The 19,783-nt window shown below is 35.8% G+C and overlaps 1 protein-coding gene across 12 annotated transcripts in view; it reads right to left on the bottom strand.

Moving 5' to 3' along the window:
- KCNT2 (potassium sodium-activated channel subfamily T member 2) overlaps nucleotides 1-19,783 on the bottom strand; it is a 361,485-nt gene that overhangs the window by 170,959 nt on the left and 170,743 nt on the right. For all 12 annotated transcript variants that reach the window (XR_005784134.1, XR_005784135.1, XM_040453583.1 and 9 more), the window contains 2 exons: nucleotides 18,626-18,762; nucleotides 14,690-14,753 (listed from right to left, as the gene is read on the bottom strand). Coding sequence is in view for 10 of the 12 variants with exons in the window: in XM_040453583.1 (XP_040309517.1) it covers nucleotides 14,690-14,753; nucleotides 18,626-18,762 (201 nt within the window). In the remaining 2 variants the exon portion in view is untranslated. The remainder of the gene's footprint in view (nucleotides 1-14,689; nucleotides 14,754-18,625; nucleotides 18,763-19,783) is intronic.

Raw genomic sequence — 19,783 nt, 5'->3', positions numbered from 1 at the left:
TGACTGACAGCTCTTTATCAGTGGAGAAGGCACCAGACTTAAATCAGCATAACAACCTTACTATACTTGCCTTGATAATCTCCCAGAACTAGTCTCCCCACTCCCACATCATTCTTTTGTCATTAGCTGAAGATAGTATTGAAGGTGATGGCTTGGGTCATTTGGGGGAGTTTTACAGCTTTCCTGGGTATCTCCCATGTACACATGAGGTATACATATTAAACTTCTGATTGCTTTTCTCTTGTTATTCTTTTATTACCAGGGGGAAACAGCCACAGAACCTAGAGTGCAAAGGAAAATTACTTTCCCCCCCCTACAACTGCAAACATTGTATTTCAGCTCTTTTCTCATGCTGTCTGAAAGGGTCACATAGGGAATTTGCTGTCTGAGTGTTTGATGACTGTTTGCCTTTTACTCTAAGATTCCATATGTTCAAAAATGCATGTAATAATCAGGAAAAAATGAGCATCTTTGACATTTAAGAAGAAAGCTAACAACATAGTTTAAAATAAATCTTTTTTCTGAAAGTTACAACTTAAAGTCTTTGGAGTCAGATGACCAAGATGGTTTTAAAGTTTCCCTCAGCTTGATTTCCTGACAGGTTTCTTCCTGACCATAGGCCTCTGACCTCCCTTTTCTTAGAACCTTTATTTTAGAAAAAGTCCAATTATAAATTCTTTTTTTCTGCCCCTTTGAGATTTAAATCTTCTCCCAGGCTTTCACCGGTTTTACAAACCAGAAATGTCTTTCTCAAGAACCTGAGGGCCATTGCTCTGAAAGGTATTCAACAAAGAATCGAGAGCCTCTACCTCCCTTATCTATGGGAACATAGGACCCTAACTTTCTTAAGAGACAATTAGCAAATCATGGTGGAATCACATGGAGCAATCTCCCCTCTCCAGGATTTTTCCACTGTCTTCATCCCAGAACTTAAAAATCCTCTAACCTTTTGTTTCCAAGTTGTTGAGTTCAATCTCTCTCCTTTACTGCAACAGTCCTAAATAAATTTTCTCCCTTGCTTGTTTAACAATGTCTGATACAATTTTTCCCTGACACAGACAGAATAAAGTATAAATACTAGGTCTGTGAGCTCTGAACCATATGCACCTAAGAACTTAAAATAGCTAACCACAGTATTATTTTATTAATCTACAAACTGAAGCTAGTAGTAACATCCTTGCAAGGTTGTTATGAAAACACATCACATATATAATATGTATAAATATATATAAATAATCTTTAGCCTGAAATCAATATTTAGTAACAGCAAATAAATGAGAGGTGTTAATATGTATTTTTTTTCAGTTTCAAAAGCAAGAAGTTTAAAAATCAGTTGTGCCAAGAAAGCTAAAAGAGCAAAGTAAACACTACAGGTTTTTTTTCAGAAGTAGGCCATTTATGTAAAAATCCATATGTCCAGCTGAGCTCAAAAAATTAAATTCTTTTGCCACTGCAAAGAAAACCCGTCTAAATGGTAAATCTACTATGCTGCATACATTAAAATGACTGCATGGATATTTAACTTTGAACAAATTTTTAGGAGTACACCTAATGATAGACTGAGTGAACGAGATATTGAAAGTAAAGTGTCTGAATCTTTTTTTTTAATTTTTTATTTATTTTTGAGAGAGAGAGACAGAATACTAGCAGAGAAGGGACAGAGAGAGACACACATACAGAATGTGAAGCAGTCTCCAGGCTCCAAGCTGTCAGCACAGAGCCAGACGCGGGGCTCAAACTCGTGAACTGCAAGATCATGACCTGAGCCAAAGTCGGATGCTTAACCAACTGAGCCTCCAGGCATCCCTTGTGTCTAAACCTTTTAAAACACATCACAACATAAGCCAACATTCCTCTGTCCATTCAGCACCTCTTACTTTCCAGCTCACTATCTGGGACTGTGATTCCAAAGAATGTCCGACATCATCAACAACTTCAATCTATCGATACTCTCATTCTCATTTCCCTGCTTACCGGCTTGTACCAAATGTTTCACCAAGTAAGCAGACTCTGGCATAAACAATCATTTTGCTTGCCTCTCTGACTCAGGCCCACTCTATAGGCAGAACTACAACCTTGCTAAATCCAACTCTCTTTCTACTACAAATAACAGATGGCAGGCACAAACACACGTATGTGCTAAACAGGCCTTACTTCACATTCAGAGTCCATACTATCACATAGGAGAGGAGCGTTGCTCAGCAACTCCACATTTCTCCAGGTCATTCACTCCCCTGCTGCTCTAGAGAACTATTTCATATAGCTCCTCAAACTTCTACCATCTCTTCCCTCTTTTCTGACGATCTCAACTACTATAAGAAAATAGAAATAATAAAGCGCCCATAGCGCTCTCCACCACATCTGACTACATACTCGCCTCTTGTTAAAATGAGTGAGCATTTTACACACTTAGCAGAGAGAAACCTTCTACACTGGATCATATTCTATCTTATAAATCCTCTGACTGTATTCTTCCAACTTTTCACTTTCCTGTATCGTTCATTTTCCCATCTCTGGTGGATCATTTCCTTTAGGATACAGAATTTCTAAAAATTTTGCCCACTAAAAAAAGAAAGAAAAAGCAGAAAAGACAAAGTCTTCCTTCACCACATATTACCATCAGGTGCTGCCCCATTTATTTCTCTGTTCTCATTTGTAGAAACCACTTCTAAATTCTGTAATTGTTGCCTTCATTTCCACTTTACTATTTAATTTTAAACTTTCTTTTCTAATCCAAGAACTTAAAGCCATGAATCTCTTTTTAGGCACTACTTCATCTGTGTCCCCTAAATTTTGATACGTTGCATTTTCATCCCAATTCAATTAAAATAATTCTACTCTTCCTTGTTATTTTGTATTTTACCCATAGATTATTTAGAACTGTGCTAATTTTCAAATATTTGGGTATTGTCCTGCTGTTGTTTTCTTACTGATTTTTAACTAATTTTTATTATGATCAGAGAACATACTCTGTATGTTTACCTTCTTCTAACTTTTCTGCCATTTCTTCTATCGTCCAGCATATGGTCTTCATGAATATTCCATACACACTTGCAAAAATGTGGATTCTGCAGTTGTTGAATGCAATGTTCTATATGTCAATTAGATCTAGTTGGCGAAAATTAGTTCAAGTTTTTTTTTATAACCATACTGATTCTATTTCTACTTATTCTGTTAGTATCTTAGAGATCAATATTGGAATTTCTAACAATTGTAGCTTCTTGAAGTTTTGCCATTTTGAGGTTTCACAATAAGGTATGTGCACACACACTGAGGAATGGTACGTCTTTTTGATACATTGATCCTTTAACAAATACAAAATATTTTTTTAGAGAAGATCCTTTAAAAGCAATTGAGAAATAATGGCTTAAGTATTAAGAAGGAATTCTACAAAGATTGAGGGCACAAAAGCAAGTAGAGAAGGGAATAGCATGAAGGAGGAAAAAGGTACCAATGGTTATTTAACAAAATGGGGAGCACAAGAAAATAATACAAAATGTTCTCTACTAGGGGACATTTGGTGTTTTTAGAAAAAAGACTGTCAGGGATATGGATGCAGTGTAAACTGGAATGAGCAATCTAAGGGCATTATAAGTTTGAAAAAGTGAGTGTCACTTTTTCAAGAGGTTAGACCTAAACAGGAGGAAGAATTGTACTACGTATAAGAATACAAGTAGTGTAGGTACTAGGTGCCATAAAAATATTCTACTGAAAGCAACATGGTGTTGCTTTCTGTGTTCCTGCCTTAATAATAATTAATGAGCTTTCTATTTTAAGTTTGTCTTTCAAAATTTTGAATTAATGTTTCAATCTAAAAGATCAGCCTTCTCTAACATTCCATATGCCTCTTCCCCAGTGTTCTCTCCTTACCACTCATCACTAGCTAACACTCCATTGATTCATTTAATTAGTACATCGACTGTCACTTCTACTAGTAGGCTAGCTTCATGAGATTTTTTTCACTGCCTTGTTACTAAATGTATCTTCAGTTGATACATCAATGCTTGGACTATAAGCCACTCAATAAATATTTGTTCAGTGAATGAATGGTTAAAAACGGTGATAGTGTTACCCTAGGGCACTTTTATTTCTTGGGTAAAGTGCTATGCTCAGGTCTAAGAAGCATACAAATAATTATGTCAATTGGCCCCAAGTAAATGGGAAGCTAAGTGAACTAAGACATGTAAACTTGATATGCAAATGTGAATAATAAATTAACATACAATAGGATAGTGAGTGCAGATAACAAATCTACAATAAATAACAATAAAAAATAGTAATGAATGGTAACACATACCTGTGGGGGATAAATTTAGGAATCCCCTGGGGCTTACACTAATGGGTTAACAAGGCATAAAGAAATACAAAGTCATAAAATGCTCACACCCGAGTTTGGGCAAACCAGATTGGCACCCCAAGAATAGGGAGGCACAAAAGTGCCAGGAATAGGGAGGTGCAAAGGCACCCCAAAATAGAGGCGGGGTGCAGAGCACTCAGAATAGAGAGGGAGAGGCAAAGGCCTAAAATAGGAACAGGTGCAAAGGTGCCCAATACATAGGTATATGAAATAAACAAGATTAGATATTCAGGGTGGAAGCACCCCCAATTTAGTACTATAGCAGAAAAGCTGCTTTCACAGGAGACTAGGGCCAGATTAGATAAATTGGTGAATTGGACTATGGACCCTGCGCTGCAGGCAAAGCAGCCCAGAGGGGAAATGGTTAACTAAAGAAAAGGTGCCTTGTCAACCCTGAGGTTATTTCCCCTACCTGTCTCATCCCCTAGGCTAAGGTAAACAGAGGTGCTGGCTCCTGTCCCCTCTAAACAATCTTTCTCCAGACTGCCGGCGCGGGGATTTTGTTTTGTATTAACCCAAACCCCTAACCACGAATATTTTCAAGACACCCTTTCCTTCACTTCCATAAGTTAATGTTCACAGATTCATTATCCCTTTGTACACATCCATCGCCATGTTTGTAAGCCTTCTAATCCTAATAAAAACAGGGCAAGTACCCTTATTCGGGGCTCTTGCCTTTTCCCAGACATTAGCCATCTCTCGCTTTCAATCCTGAGTCCCGCTCTTTTGCTAGACAAGAGAGAATTTTAGACCCAGAGTCTACGACATATACCTATAATGTACACCTGATTCTGAGAATTTAGGAGATGGCAGGAAACAATACAAAAAAGGGAAAATGTAATCAAAGTGATCACTGGTTCTTCAGTGAAAAGAGTGTACATAGTCACAAAATTCTAAATGTATACTGCATTCAACATTTAGACTTCATCAATAAACAATGGCAGAACATTTAGTTTTAATCACCAGAAAAAAAGTAAATGATATCAGCCTTCATATACAAAAATGTAAATACAGAAGGCCAAAACTGGATCATGGAAAACTGAGAATGGCAGCTGAATGAAAAAAGAAAACAAACGCCATATTCTTCTTACAAAGCAGAGATACAAAATACAGTATCAGTGGTTTAATGGATTTAAAGTAACTGTCTTTTAAAAAATAGACTAAAAATGGGGAGTGGGAGTGACAACTGATGCCTAAAATCATATATATATATGTATATCATGTATATATATACATCATACATGTATATATATACATGTACATGTATATATATACATGTATATATATATCATATATATACACACACACACACACACACACACATATATTCTCCTGATTACAATTTCAAACTGTGGGACCACTTTTATGTCCAAATGTGTGACCTATTCGAACTGTAAGCTATTATCACCATGGGAAGCCGTTTGGGTACAAAGAGAAGAGTGTTAAAGTTGACCTGACCTGGGTAGACGCCAGGCTCTGCCACTGCAATAAATCTAATTAACACCCCTGAGCCATGGTTCTCTCATCTATGGAACAATTGCAGTGAGCATGAAATGCCACGATGTGCACAAAATGCCTCACCACATGGACACTACTCACGAAATATCAAATTTGTTTGGTTCCTTGTTTGTTTGAGTTTTATTAAATAAATAGACTTGAAAAAAATGAGCTAAACTATGTATACCAAGAATAGCAGTATTAACTAGAACTCCAGTTCTATATAAACATGCAAGATTTTTGTAGAAAATTAGCAATACAATATTAGAAGTTTTAAAAATTGTATTTATCATCCTTCACAATAAGTTATGTAGAAAAATACATGTTTGAATACTTTCACTTGCTGGATGATAAAGCCTGTTATCTTTAAAATAAAAATAAAAAGATGAATAAATAAATAACCATCTTAAGAAAAAAAATGGGCATTTTCTTTAAAAACCATTTATTATGAGCTTCATTCTTTTTAATTAAATTTGATTTAGTAACATCAAAAAGAATTTTTGACTTAAGTGAAACGAACACTTAATGATTTTTTTAAAAACAACTTTTGCCACTCAATACAAAGAAAAAAAAACTTTACTAAAGATGCTGCTATGGCATTTTCAGGTTCATGAGAACCCTACAATATTTGAATAAAAAATATAAAACTTTACATAGGAATACATTTCTTTTTATGAAATATTATTAATTCCAACACAGAGTCCTTTGGAACATTTATTAATTTTTCATGTTGATGTTTTTCACAACTCTGCCTCTCCTCCAATTAGAAGAATGTACAAAACTAATATTAGAGTCGGAATTATTCTGCTTGGTTTAAAAAATGTTATTAGAACAAAAGAGGAACTCATTCATTCAATTTTGCAGCCCAGCAATAACACATGCATATGTATCTATCAGAAAGTGTGCAGACAATATTGTTCAACAGGTGTAACTGTACCAAAGAAAATAATGTAAAAGAACATTTTCATAACACAATGATTTTAAACATTTTTTTGAATATTGATGACACACAGTGTTATACTAGTTTAGGTGTACAACATAGTGATTCAACATCTCTACATGTTATGCTATGCTCATCACAAGTATACCTAACATCTGTCACCATACAACACTATTACAATGTCATGAACTATATTCCCTATGCTGTGTCTTTTATTCCCATGACTTACTCATCCCATAACTGGAAGCCTAAATGTCCCACTCCTCTTCATATGTTTTGTCCAATCCCCTACTCTCCTCCCCACTGGCAATCATCAGTTTGTTCTGTATATTTGTAGGTCTGATTTTGCTTTTTGTTCGTTTATTCATTTGGTTTTTCTTTTTAGATTCTACATATGAGTGAATCCATATGGTATTTGTTTTTCTCTGACTGACTTACTTCACTTAGCATAATACCTTCTAGATGTATTTATGTTGTCAAAAATGGCACGATCTCATCCTTTTTAACAGTTGCATAATATTCCATTCTGTTAGAGTGTGTGGTGTGTGTGTGTGTGTGTGTGTGTGTGAGCGTGTGCACATGTATGCCACATGTTCCTTATCCATTTATCATTATTTTTTCATTTTTTTTCAATGTTTATTTATTTTTAAGAAATAGAGCATGAGCACGGGAGGGGCAGAGGGAGAGGGAGACACGGAATCCGAAGCAGGCTCTAGGCTCTGAGCTATCAGCACAGAGCCTGATGTGGGGCTTGAGCTCATGAACGGTGAGATCGTGACCTGAGCCAAAGGCAGACACTTAAGCGACTGAGCCACCCAGGCACCCCTATCCATTTGTCTCTTGATGGATACTGAGGTTGCTTTCAATATCCTGGCTACTGTAAATACTGATGAAGTAAAATTAGGAGTACATATATCTTTTTGCATTAGTATTTCTGTTTCTTTGGGTAAATACTCAGTAGTGGAATTATTGGATCATATGGTATTTCTATTTTATTTTTGGTAGGAACCTCCATACTGTTTTCCACAGTAGCTGTGCTAATTTACATTCCCACAAACAGTGCATGAGGGTTCCTTAGTTTCCACATCATTTCCAACTCTGTTATTTCTTGTCTTTTTTATTTTAGCCATTCTGATAAGTGATATCTCACTTAGGTTTTGATTTCCATTTCCCTGATGACTAGTGATGTTGAGTATCTTTTCATGCATCTATTGGGCCATCACACCAGAATGTTTTTAAACCGTATTTAGAAAAATTTCTTTAACAGTATGCCTAATATTAAAAATTCAGCTCTATAGATTTAACATTTTTTTCCACACAACAGATAATCATGACTCAAATGTGCATATATATATATACAGCAGGAAAATACTGCCAGGTAAATCTAATATATTAAAAATAATTATTGGAAAGGTTCATCTTACAACCAAATATATAAAAAATTAATCTAAATTACTTCTTGAGAAATCATAAACATTTCAGTAATTAATTTCACATATATATCTTTGGAATTAAAATTAAGAGAAGAAAAATAAACTTGCCTAATCTTATTTACTTAACAAATAAATATTTAACAAATATTTCTCCAAGGAAGAAATATTGTTTTTGGTCAGCTTTTAAAACAAAGTAAAACTTTTGACTTTTGACTGTCTGCTTTACAGACAGTAAAATATAAATCTACCTGTTTCTTCTCACTATCTAATAGTTTCAACACTATTTCTCAACCCATGTTGCAGAGTTATGAAGCCTATGAGTGACTGATTGCTATCCACTGCAGGACAGAGAAGGAATGTCCCGAGAATCTAGAATTTTCCCATGTGATTCTAATATCTAGTAAGAGTGGGCTTGATTAAAATTAAGGAGACCAGACAGCTCTTAGTCAAGTGGAACACAATTCCATCAGGTAAGAACACATCATGATTCCATGCCTTCTGGCCCTCCCAAGACACCCACTTATTTTCACTCCCAAAAGCAAGTATAAATGACAGTACTGCTGACTTGGCTGCTTAAGACTAGAATTCTAGAGTTCATTTTCCTCTAAATGAAAATATAAGAAATTTAATGAATGTGAAATGATTAAATTGTAGCAGGACTAAATCATCATAAAGGAGGAGTTATTCTCTTCTTCTACCCACCTCCCAAAAGAACGATGTACTTGGGGAGAGGCAACCAACATAGTTTGTCTGGACCAAACCCTCATACATACAAAAAGATACGAACAAAGAAAAAAAAAGATGACCTAGATTTTTTACCAAAATGTATATATTTATTAACCTCTAGGAAATCAAAAAGCAGAATTTCAACTCTCCTGATAGGATTTAAGCCAAACACTGGGGGTGGAGGGGCAGGTGGACCAGAAGTTGTTGAACCAACTTCTCTGTAGGAAACAGTGTAGAATTGTTTGAAAGCAACTACCCTAGGCCCTTCCCAAGACATATTAGGGAATATGGTGTCCTCTACCTCAACACTTAAAGCTACTTAGCTAGTGCAACATTTTTCTGGGTTTCTGTATTTTTTTCTAAATAAATCTTTAATTGGGTCATTGTGTCCATATATGTAAAAATGATTTTAAAAAAGAGATGAGGGGAAACGTCTGACTCTTGGTTTTGGCTCAGGATATGGTTTCTTGGTTCATGAGATCGAGATCCACGTCAGGCTCTATGCTGACAGTGTGGGGTCTGCTTGGGATTCTCTCTCCCCTCTCTCTCTCTAACCCTCCCCCATTCACATTCTCTCTCTCTCTCTCTCTCTCTCTCTCTCTCTCTCTCTCTCCTCTTCTCTCTCTGTCCCTACCCCACTCACACACTCTCTCTCAAAATAAATAAACTTAAAAACAAACAAAAAGAGATGAAAGGAAGCCCACTGGTGTGTCCAAATTTGAGCACACCAGGAACAGCCTACTGTCCATTTTGTAATTAAGTCCTGAAAGGCTGTTTCTCTAAGACCTGAAGATAAATCCATGAGACCCCATACAGAAAATACAGCACAGTTGTGAGACCCTCCAGTCTTTGCCAAAGGAGCAGAAATACTGTATACTTAGTGCCACTCACGGATATTGGTTTTTTTCTTCTTTGCCGTCTGTCAAGACATAAAACTCCATTCAATTACCGGGACCCGGTCCCTTCTCCTTGTCCCTCGGTTCAAGGTGCCCGAAACTCTGACATTGACTTCCCTTCTGTATTTTCTCCCAATACATTACATATTTTATTATTTTCTCCTCTTGCGTGCATGGTTTCTGAAGATAAGTCAGATGAAATTCCTATCTTTGCTCCTCTATAATTAGGGTGTTTCCCCCACCCCCACGCCCAACTTCTTTCAGTACTTTATCTTTGATTTTCTATCATTTGAAAATGATATTTCTAGGTGTATTTATTTGACATTTTTTCTTCTAGGTGCTCTCTGAGCTTCCTGGATCTGTGGTTTGGTGTCTGATATTAATTTGGGGAAATCCTCAGTTACTATGCTTTCAAGTATTTCTTCTAACCCCTTCTTTCATCTCTTTCTAGTATTCCCATTACATCTATGTAACACCTTTTGTAATTGTCCCAGAGTCCTTGGATATTCTGTTCTGTTTGTTTTTGTCCAGTCTTTGTTCTCTTTGCTTTTTACTTTTGCAGGTTTCTGTTGATTTATCCTCAAGTTCCAAGATTATTTCCTTAGCCATGTCCAGTCCACTAATAAGCCCATCAAAAGTATTCTTCATTTCTGTTAGTGTTTTTATCTCTAGCATTTCTTTTTGGTTATTTCTTAAGGTTTCTTTCTAGCTCAGCTGACACTATGTATCTGTCATTGCATGCTGTCTATTTTATCTATGAGAGACCCTGGCATATCAATCAGTTGTTTTAAACTACTGGTCTAAGTTCAACATCCATGCCATGTCTGTTCTGATACTTGCTCTGTCTCTTCAAATTGTTTTGTTTTGTTTTTGCCTTCTGGTATGCCTTATAATTTTTTCTTTATAGCCAGTCATTACACACCAAGTTAAAGGAACTGCTATAAATAGATCTTTAGAAATGAGGGAGTGAGCCATGGGGTAAGGCGAAGCGTTCTAAGTCCCGAGTTAGCATCAGTCTTTATGAGCCGATATCGCTAGACGTGACCTTCGCAAATGTTTTTTTCAGTGTCCTGGTCCCCCTTATGTGAAAGAGGATGGCCACAGTAGTCTGGAATTGTGTGTTATCCTTCCCCCAGATCACCTGGGCTCCGATAACTATGTTTCCAGCAGGTTAAGGTCTGGTTAACTAGTTTCCCTGAGGGCAGGGACTGTTAAGCAGAACAGAATGCTCTGGTGTATTTCAAAATGTTTCCTCTTCCCTGACCCTTGCTCCCAAGGGGATTTTTCTCTCATATTTACTGTGAGAACCTGGTCAAGCTCCTGGAGGTGAATCTCACAAAATTATGAGACCCCCTTCCCCATGACTACATTCCCCAGGGGTTTTTAACTCTCAGGGTTATCTGCACTGAACCTCCAGAAATTCATCAAATGCAGTTGAGGTTTTCCTGCCCGCACACTGGTTCCCAGGTTGGTTTCCACTTATGAGTCTCTGCTCTGGGAAATTACTATTCTCTGAATTTGACTGTGAGTCTCTCCAATAGTAGAGATAGTATTTTGCCCTGTTTCCTCCCCTCTTGCTTTTCTCCTGAACCTTTTATACAATTTTTCATGAGTTACCCTATTTTTAATTTCCAGGAGTTCTTTCTGGTTCATGAAATGTTTCCTGTTTTGTCTTCAATTGTTTTATTCTACAGCCTACTATTCTTGCTTTATGTATGTACACTCTTTGCAACTTCTCATATTACCATTGGAATAGCTGTTATACATTTTAAAATCTACTTCCTCTCCTACAATTGTATAGTTTTGTTTGTTTCCTCTGAGTTCTTCGTTTTTAATGTTTTTTTTTATGTTTGTTCACTGTTCTTTCTTTCCCTTGTCAGGAATTTTGTTAAACATCTATTGATCTCTGTACTCTGAACATATGCAGAAGTGAAACACTCAAAAGCTGTTTGAGACTTGACTGAATGTAGGAATCTTATTTCACACAGCATTCTATCTTGTGATGGATCATTTCCCTACAGAAAACTACTCCAATCTTGTTCCAGTGGAGGGGTGGACATGGCTATTAGGATTCTGAGTCACTTGGGAGAAGCACCTCACATTCAATGAAACGACTTACTCTTTAATACCTTTGACTTAACCCTGACTCTTAGTTGCACCTTCTGGTTCTGAGTGAAGGGTATCCCTGGGTCAAACTCTGCCAATATTAAACCTGTTCCCCGGGGTGGGGAAAGGGATCAGCAATGGGTTTCTGAAGGGATTCAGGGAAACTAACTGCTTCTCTTACAGACTTTTAATCACTATTCATATGTTTAGTCCTACATATAACCTTACTTACAGAAGCATCTGGTGCCTCTATATCCTGAGATTTTTGAAGTTCCATTGCAAAAAGCAACCTGCTTCTGACTTGTTTCCTCTCTCAACTTAAATTTTAACTTCCTTCTAAGTCAGTTACCACTCATCCATCTGCTTTCTAGCTTCCAAACTTGTGTTAGTGCTGTCTCATCTACCATCTCCTTGGTCCTTATGAGTGTAATTTTTTATTCATTTCCTGATAATTTGGCAGAGTGTCAGAAAAAAATGAAACATATTTGTTTAACTGAAAAATCCCAAACTCACACTGTAAAGGGTACTCCAAAAGATATTATATATTTATTTCTTAATGTTTATATTCCTCTTTAATACTCAAACCATTATTGATACTGGAGGGCAGCAAGTACTTTAAAACCAAGTTATCACTTAAGGGGCACTAGATTCACAATTACAAAAGTTAGCTAATTATGGAAACATACAGGAGATTGTAATCAGTTCAAATTCATTTATTTTATAAATACATTTGGAGCATCTAATTAAGAAACTAATTAAGAAACTTCTGCAATGATACTTAAGTGAACTGAGAAGGGTGTGGTTTGAATTAAGATAATAACCAGGGAAAAGAAGGGGAGCAGATGAATTTTTGGAAATATATATTAGAGGGGCTCCTGCATGGCTCAGCCAATTAATCATCCAACTTCGGCTCAGGTCATGATCTCACAGTTCACAAATTTGAGCCCCACATCAGGCTCTGTGCTGACAGTTCAGAGCCTGGATCCTGCTTTGGATTCTGTGTCTCCTTCTCTCTCTGCCCCTCTCCCATTCACACTCTGTCTCTCTCTGTCTCTCTCAAAAATAAAAAACATTTAAAAAAAGAATATATATATATAAAGAATATATATTGTAGGGGTGCCTGGGTGGCTCAGTCAGTTAAGTGCCCAACCTCAGCTCAGGTCATGATCTTATGGTTTGTGGGTTCAAGCCCTGCATTGCGCTGTGCACTGCCAGTGCAGCCTGCTTAGGATTCTCTCTCCCTCTCTCTCTCCCCTCCCCCTTTCACGCTTTCTCTCTCTCAACATTACTAAGTAAGCACTAAAGAAAAAAAATAAATATATTTTCATAAAGAGAAATATTTTACAAATTTTCTAAACTACATTAGTTCTATGCTCTCATATTAGTTTAGTAGGCTGCAGTGATAAAGTAGCACAAGCTGGGTGGCTTAAATAACTGAAATTTATTGTCTATTGGTCCTAGAGGCTAGAAATCCAAAATTAAGGTGTTGGCAGGGTTGATTCTTTCTAAGGGCTAGGAGGGAAGGATCTATTTCAGGCCACTCTCCTTGGCGTACAGATGGCGGTCTTCATGTTCACGTGGCATTCTCCCTCATAACTACCTGTATTCAAATTTCCTCTTTTTACAAGGATACCAGTCATATTGGATGAAGGCCCGCCTTAGAGAGCTCATTAAAATTTGATTTTCTCTATTGAGACTTTATCCCCAAATAAGTTCACATTATGAGGTACTGGGGGGTCGGACTTCAATATATGAGTTTTGGAAGACACAGTCCAAGCAATAACAACCCTCTTCAAATAAAGGATGAGAAAATTGGTTTAAAAATCAATAAACACTTTAGGTAAATTAGAGTGAGGTAAACAGGAGAGCACAGAGCTTGCCACTTTCAGGACTCATAGTCTAAATTAATACAACAAGAGGGTCTTATTAACTATTCAGGAAAAAGCAAATCATGTCCCAGAAAGACCCATGCAATATTACCTTTTCCTCAGTCACTACAGGAAACACTAAGGTTTTGTCTCTGCACCACAGATATGGCTAGAGATAAACTCACTGTCTTAGAAACACAAGAGTTAACAGTACCTACTCAACATAAAATAATAAAATACTTTCTAAAAACAATAAAATTAGAATGCATGTTTAAAAATAGAAGTTATAATTTGGTAAATTATACAATTTAATTATGAGTTTATATAACTTAAGTCTGATAAAAATACATCACAGAGATCATCTAAGCCAAAGGATGCCAAGTTGGAATGTGCTTCCCAACCACGTGGGAATCTTTTTAAACGCACAGATTCTGGAATATATCTAGAATAGAATTTTCATGAATGCATACTTTTTTAGAAGCTCTCCAACTGATTCTAGTGCAGACTGCCTGATCCATCTGCTTTGTTTTAGTTGAGGAAAATGAGACCATTTTAACAAAATTACATAGCAAAGGACATACATAATTAAAAAAATGGTCCAGTTCTATTTGTATATGACTCATTTCATTTTGATCAATGGAAAACCCAAGAATTAGTAGAAACTACTTCAAAAACAGTTTTACTGATATAAGCCATAATGCAACTATTCATATATCATAGCAAAGACTGTTCAGAGATATTTGCTTCCCTTTAGTAATATTTTAAAGTCACCTATATTTAACATTGGCAGATTTTTTTAAAAAAATCCAAAAAACAATCTTCTAAGGTAAGAAGCACAATTTATGAAAGAAAATTTAGAAACTTACAGATGATGTCCTATCCACTTCACAACGGCTGCTCAGAATAAAACAGGCCTCAGCATCATCCATCCTAAATACAGACAGAAAAACAAAATAATCATACACTGAAATATCTGTGTATTGGCTGAAAAATAGAATCCCAATGCTTAATCCAATGTACACAAAGTATAAATAAACTATGAGTATCCTTAGTCTTAAATGAAAGTTAGATTTCTAGCAGGTCATGACTGGACTTGACTGTGAACAAAACAATTGTTGAATTGGCTATAACTCAATAGATCATAATGACAAAAGTAAAAAAAAAAAATACTCAAATTTTGTGATTATATATTTTTTCATGTATGTGTTTTTTTTTAATTCAGGGAGTTGTACTGGTCTTTATTTTATGATTAGTTACATTTTAACTGCAAAGTTACTCAATTAACTAGGAGAGAAGGAACAGAGCTAATTAGTATTCTTAAGTCAAACTCTACTATACATTTACATTTCTTGGAGATGATTCATCATCTTGTTCCAAACCACTGTCCCTTATGCTAAAGTTCTACATTTCTTAAATTTGGTGGTAAATGGTATGTTTCAGTGCTTGATGAATAATGTTCTAAAAACCTAAAAATGTTGGAGTGCCTGGCTGGCTCAGTTCCTAGAGCATGCGACTCTTGATCTCAGGGGTTGTAAATTCAAGCCCCCCATTGTGTGTAGAGATTACTTAAAAATTTTTTTAAAAATCCTTAAAAAAAATAAAAACATCAAAACGTTAATTTCAAAATAAGAAATGTTTTGTCTTTTTGGTTCATTATGATAAAATAAACCTTCCCCCCCTCCCAAAAATTATATTTTCTATGCAGCGAAAAGAGAAAAGTCCATGAAATTAGACCAAACCAAACAGTTTTGGAAAAAATACTAAGCCATGGTTATAAGAAAATGAGTATTGCATAACATTTTCAAAACATCATCTTCAACAAAGCAATTCAAAATTCATGCAACTGACCTTTGGAACTGGTTTGGAGAATCCTACTCCTTGTTTCTTGCATGGGAAATTGTGTTGAAGAATGTATTAGTTAACATTAAATCCCAAATCTTTATATGACATTAGGATAAGAAATGAACATAAAATGAATACTTCTTTCTTAACCCAGATTTTTTAGTATTACCAGCCTGCTACCTCTCTCATCCTCACTATCATCCTTTTTAATTTCCAATGAATGAATGATTCTTGTAAATGTGGTTGATTTTGCTGAGAAATCATTTTAATACTATTAATAATAAATGAATTATGCTAATTCTAAATTGTGAAATTAATAAATATATAAGCAAATAATTTTCCCTCTACCCTTCTAGGTTCTTGGCTGAGACCCCTTCTGTAATAAAAAGACAGATTAACAGAAGAAAAACAAACAAGTTAATAACACATATACTTTCTGTATAAGGTACAAGTGGGAGACACAAAGGAAAACTATTAACTCCTCTCCCATGAGGCCACCACCTTAAACTCCTTCTTCAGCTAAAGACAAAAGATGTTTGGCTAAAGGTAGGGGGAACCAGATATGGGACCTATCAGGAGAGCACAGTAAACAAGGGTAAGATTGTTATGCAGATTTAGGTCTTTGCCTTCTCATTCACAAAAATTTCCAGAGATGGAGTTATCCTCCTCTTCCAGGCACTGAGGGGGAGCCAGCCTTATGGATTGAGATGTTCCTTACAAATGTAAATATCCCTTACAAAAAGGGTTAACTTCTACTTGGCTTTCAGTTTTTCCTAAGTCTACTGTTTCCTTAAAAATAACCAGCTTGTGATAATCCTGCCTTGGAGGCACATTTGGGGGCAGCAAATTCTGCTACTTTCTATAGTATCAAGCTAAAATACTACCAGATAATTCTAAGAGCTTACTTTATTACATAATGAAAAGGCTTCATTTATCACATAAATTCATAGTGAACATAATATGGGAATTATTCTTATGTGAAGAACTTAATGTATACAATAAAATAAACATATTGATTACTGATGCAGATGAATATAAAGATCCAAGTTATGTTAGTGCCTAAGCAACTATTTTTTTAGAGTTCCCAAATAATGCATTTAGATAGCAAATAGCAAACACCTAAAGTCATCTTTTACTTGAGGTACTGGGAGAATCTGACTTAACTACTGTACGTACAGTGACAACTATGAAGTATTTAATCCGCCAAAAAAATTAATATATTTTCAAAGAAACTAAATTTCCTAATTATGCACCATTCATTATATCCTGATAGTTTCTACTAACTTTTTTGTTTCAGAAGGCATTAAATCATTGAAGATCTCACTTTAAGTGACCTGTTGCATCTAAATCAAAAGTAATGTCAAAGTTCCAGTTACAAAATATCTAGTCATCAACTTGCAGGAGTATGTAGCAAAAAAGAGTTTGAGAATTTTCTTCTGTTCTTTTCCATCACCATCCTGCACACACATACGCATACACACCACACACACGTACACACACACAGAACATGCACAAACACACCCATACCCATTAACACATGTACCAAGACAGCCAGAAAAAAATAAAACAACAACAACAAAGAAAAAAAAAAACGTATGCTCTAAAATTCAGTGAGGAGACACATTTAAACGACTTTGTAAGACAACTCAAGGATAAATATGTAGATGTAGGATCCAAGGGCAGGCCACCCCAAGATGGGCCACTTTGGCATGAAGACTATTTTAAGCTAAAAAGCAATCAAAACCCAGCAGATTCGGGAAAAGGTCTTTATCTCCCTCCTCACTGCCTAAGAAGAATTTAGATTAGATGAGAAAATCTGCTCCAGGAAGAGAGCTATCACCATAGATAACTACCTTAGGATATAAGCTAGGTAGGATAGGGAGGGAGGAACCTAGCAAGGCCTGTTTGATCAAAATCTTCCATGTCCCATTCTCTCTGAGTGGCCCAGCAAACATATGCTTACCAAATTAATTATTCTTTTTCATCTTCCTGTAAATTATTTTCCTTCCCTTGGAAGACCTCTACCCCTTCTCCTCTACCCCTTCTCCTTAGTTCAGAATGACATATATACCTCCTTTTGCCTAACTATCTTTGAAAGTTCCACATCCGTATGGATTCCCTGTACATGAACTATTAAATTTGATTTTCTCTTGTTAATCTGTCTCTTGTCAATTTGATTCTTAGTCCAGCTAGAAGGACCTAGAAAGGGACAAGATATTTTTTCCTCCCCAACAAAGACATGTTTAAAACTTTAAAAGCAACAAAAAACATGGAGCAAAACCACCTCTGCTAAAGATTTCTTCTGGCTTCTGAAGCTATGGGTATTGTTTGCAGATGCCCTGACTCCCTGGTGTCCATGGTCTGCCCAATCATGCTTTCACTCTGCTTATATGGAACGACCCCATGATTTGTGACAAATGCCTATGCCTATGTCACCTTCAAGCGAGGCTGGCTAGCACATGTGCAACAGGAAAAGAGCAACTAAGACTCAGTTACTCTTCTGATTCCTCCAGCCCCCAGGGACAACTCTAACACCAGGCAACAGAAGTGTCATCTGCCCACTATATAATACAAACTCTAAAAATTTAAACCGTGACTCAAACTGCTTTGGCATTTCACATAATGTTTGGCACAAGATTTTTATTTGTGGAATAAAAACAGTATTCAAGGATTCAGAGACTACTCTAACAGTGGGTCTGGATAACTCAGCTAATTACACCATGCCACACTCCTTATTGTGTTGTGTGAACACGGTCCACTGAATATCCTCGCACTGAGAAAGAGGAGCAAAACACTGGTTTTATATTTTTAACCTTTCAATTTGACCAGCAGTAGGATAAAGGCAAGACCCTGTATTCAAAAGTACTTAAATACACCTTTCAAGAAGAAAACCGCTAAAATTTGGAGGAGAGAAAAGATATTAAAGTATTGCAAGATGGAAAATAGATAGGGATACCTACTTTGCTCTCAACAGATCCTGATCTTTAAGGGCTGAGCCTTGAAGGTAGATAACTCTTTGTGACCACATTGGAATCTGCAGTACCCTCCGAACTTGCACATCCATTTCAGTAGGACACAAAATCACCACATAATAATCCTGTTCAAAATAAAATGGGCAATAGGATGAAATCAATAATGCTGTGTTTTATATTACATAAGTAAACAGAATGTCTAAGAACATTTAGAAATACAGTGAAAGAGAAATAAACTTTCACTAGTAATTAAAAATCTGCATTTAAAACCTGGTCATGTATTAATTAACATGACACTATAATAAACATAACTGAGACATATAAAAATCACATAAAACAAAATACAATAATCCTGATCTTTTTCAGTCTCATTAGTACCATGAAGAGAAAGTAACCGGTGCTTACTATGTATACATTTCCAGCCTATGAAGTTTTCAGTAATAACTTCAGGCTAATTCTAAAATATACGATACACACAGGGAAGAGGTGCTTAAAAATCAATTCATACTTCAAACTGTTACTTACTGTTTGAAAAACTATGATGATGTTTTATATCATTTGGTCATATTATTATTTATTGATAATAATGAAAAATCTCTGATGAATATCTGAATGGATAAGGATTCATAAGAATATTGATAATACAAAGTAAATTTAACAGTTTAAGATCATGTATTTCAAAATAATGGTCCTTTGGAGAAAACACAAAGGTATTCTGAGTGATAAAATAGTTTAATACACAGGTTATAGGAATTACAATTCTGTGGTAAACATTCACCATTTTATCACTCTAAAATATATCCGGTAGAAATCTGGGCAGTTTTGAGAACTCTCCATATTGATATTTATCAGAATAAATTACTATATATCAAAATTTGGGGCTTCAAATTTTCCCCAAAACAGATTTTCTTTACGGGTTATAAAGAGAAAACCTGCAATTATTTAATATGCATAATAATAAAAATAAATATGGTATTTCTTCAAAAATGCAAATTATATGAAAACAAAAGAATGTATCATGTAATTTAAGTATCACTTATAAATTGCATTTTTAAAAATATTTTTTTAAGTATTTTAAAAGTTCTCCAGTGTGGGGTACTTGAGTGGCTCAATTGGTTAAGGGCTGAACTTCAGCTCAAGTCATGA

Source organism: Herpailurus yagouaroundi, unplaced genomic scaffold (genome assembly GCF_014898765.1).
Source record: "Herpailurus yagouaroundi ecotype Mexico unplaced genomic scaffold, PumYag 209, whole genome shotgun sequence".
NCBI lineage: Eukaryota > Metazoa > Chordata > Mammalia > Carnivora > Felidae > Herpailurus > Herpailurus yagouaroundi.
Note: the sequence above shows the minus strand (reverse complement) of the source record. Positions and strands in the feature narration are given on the sequence as shown.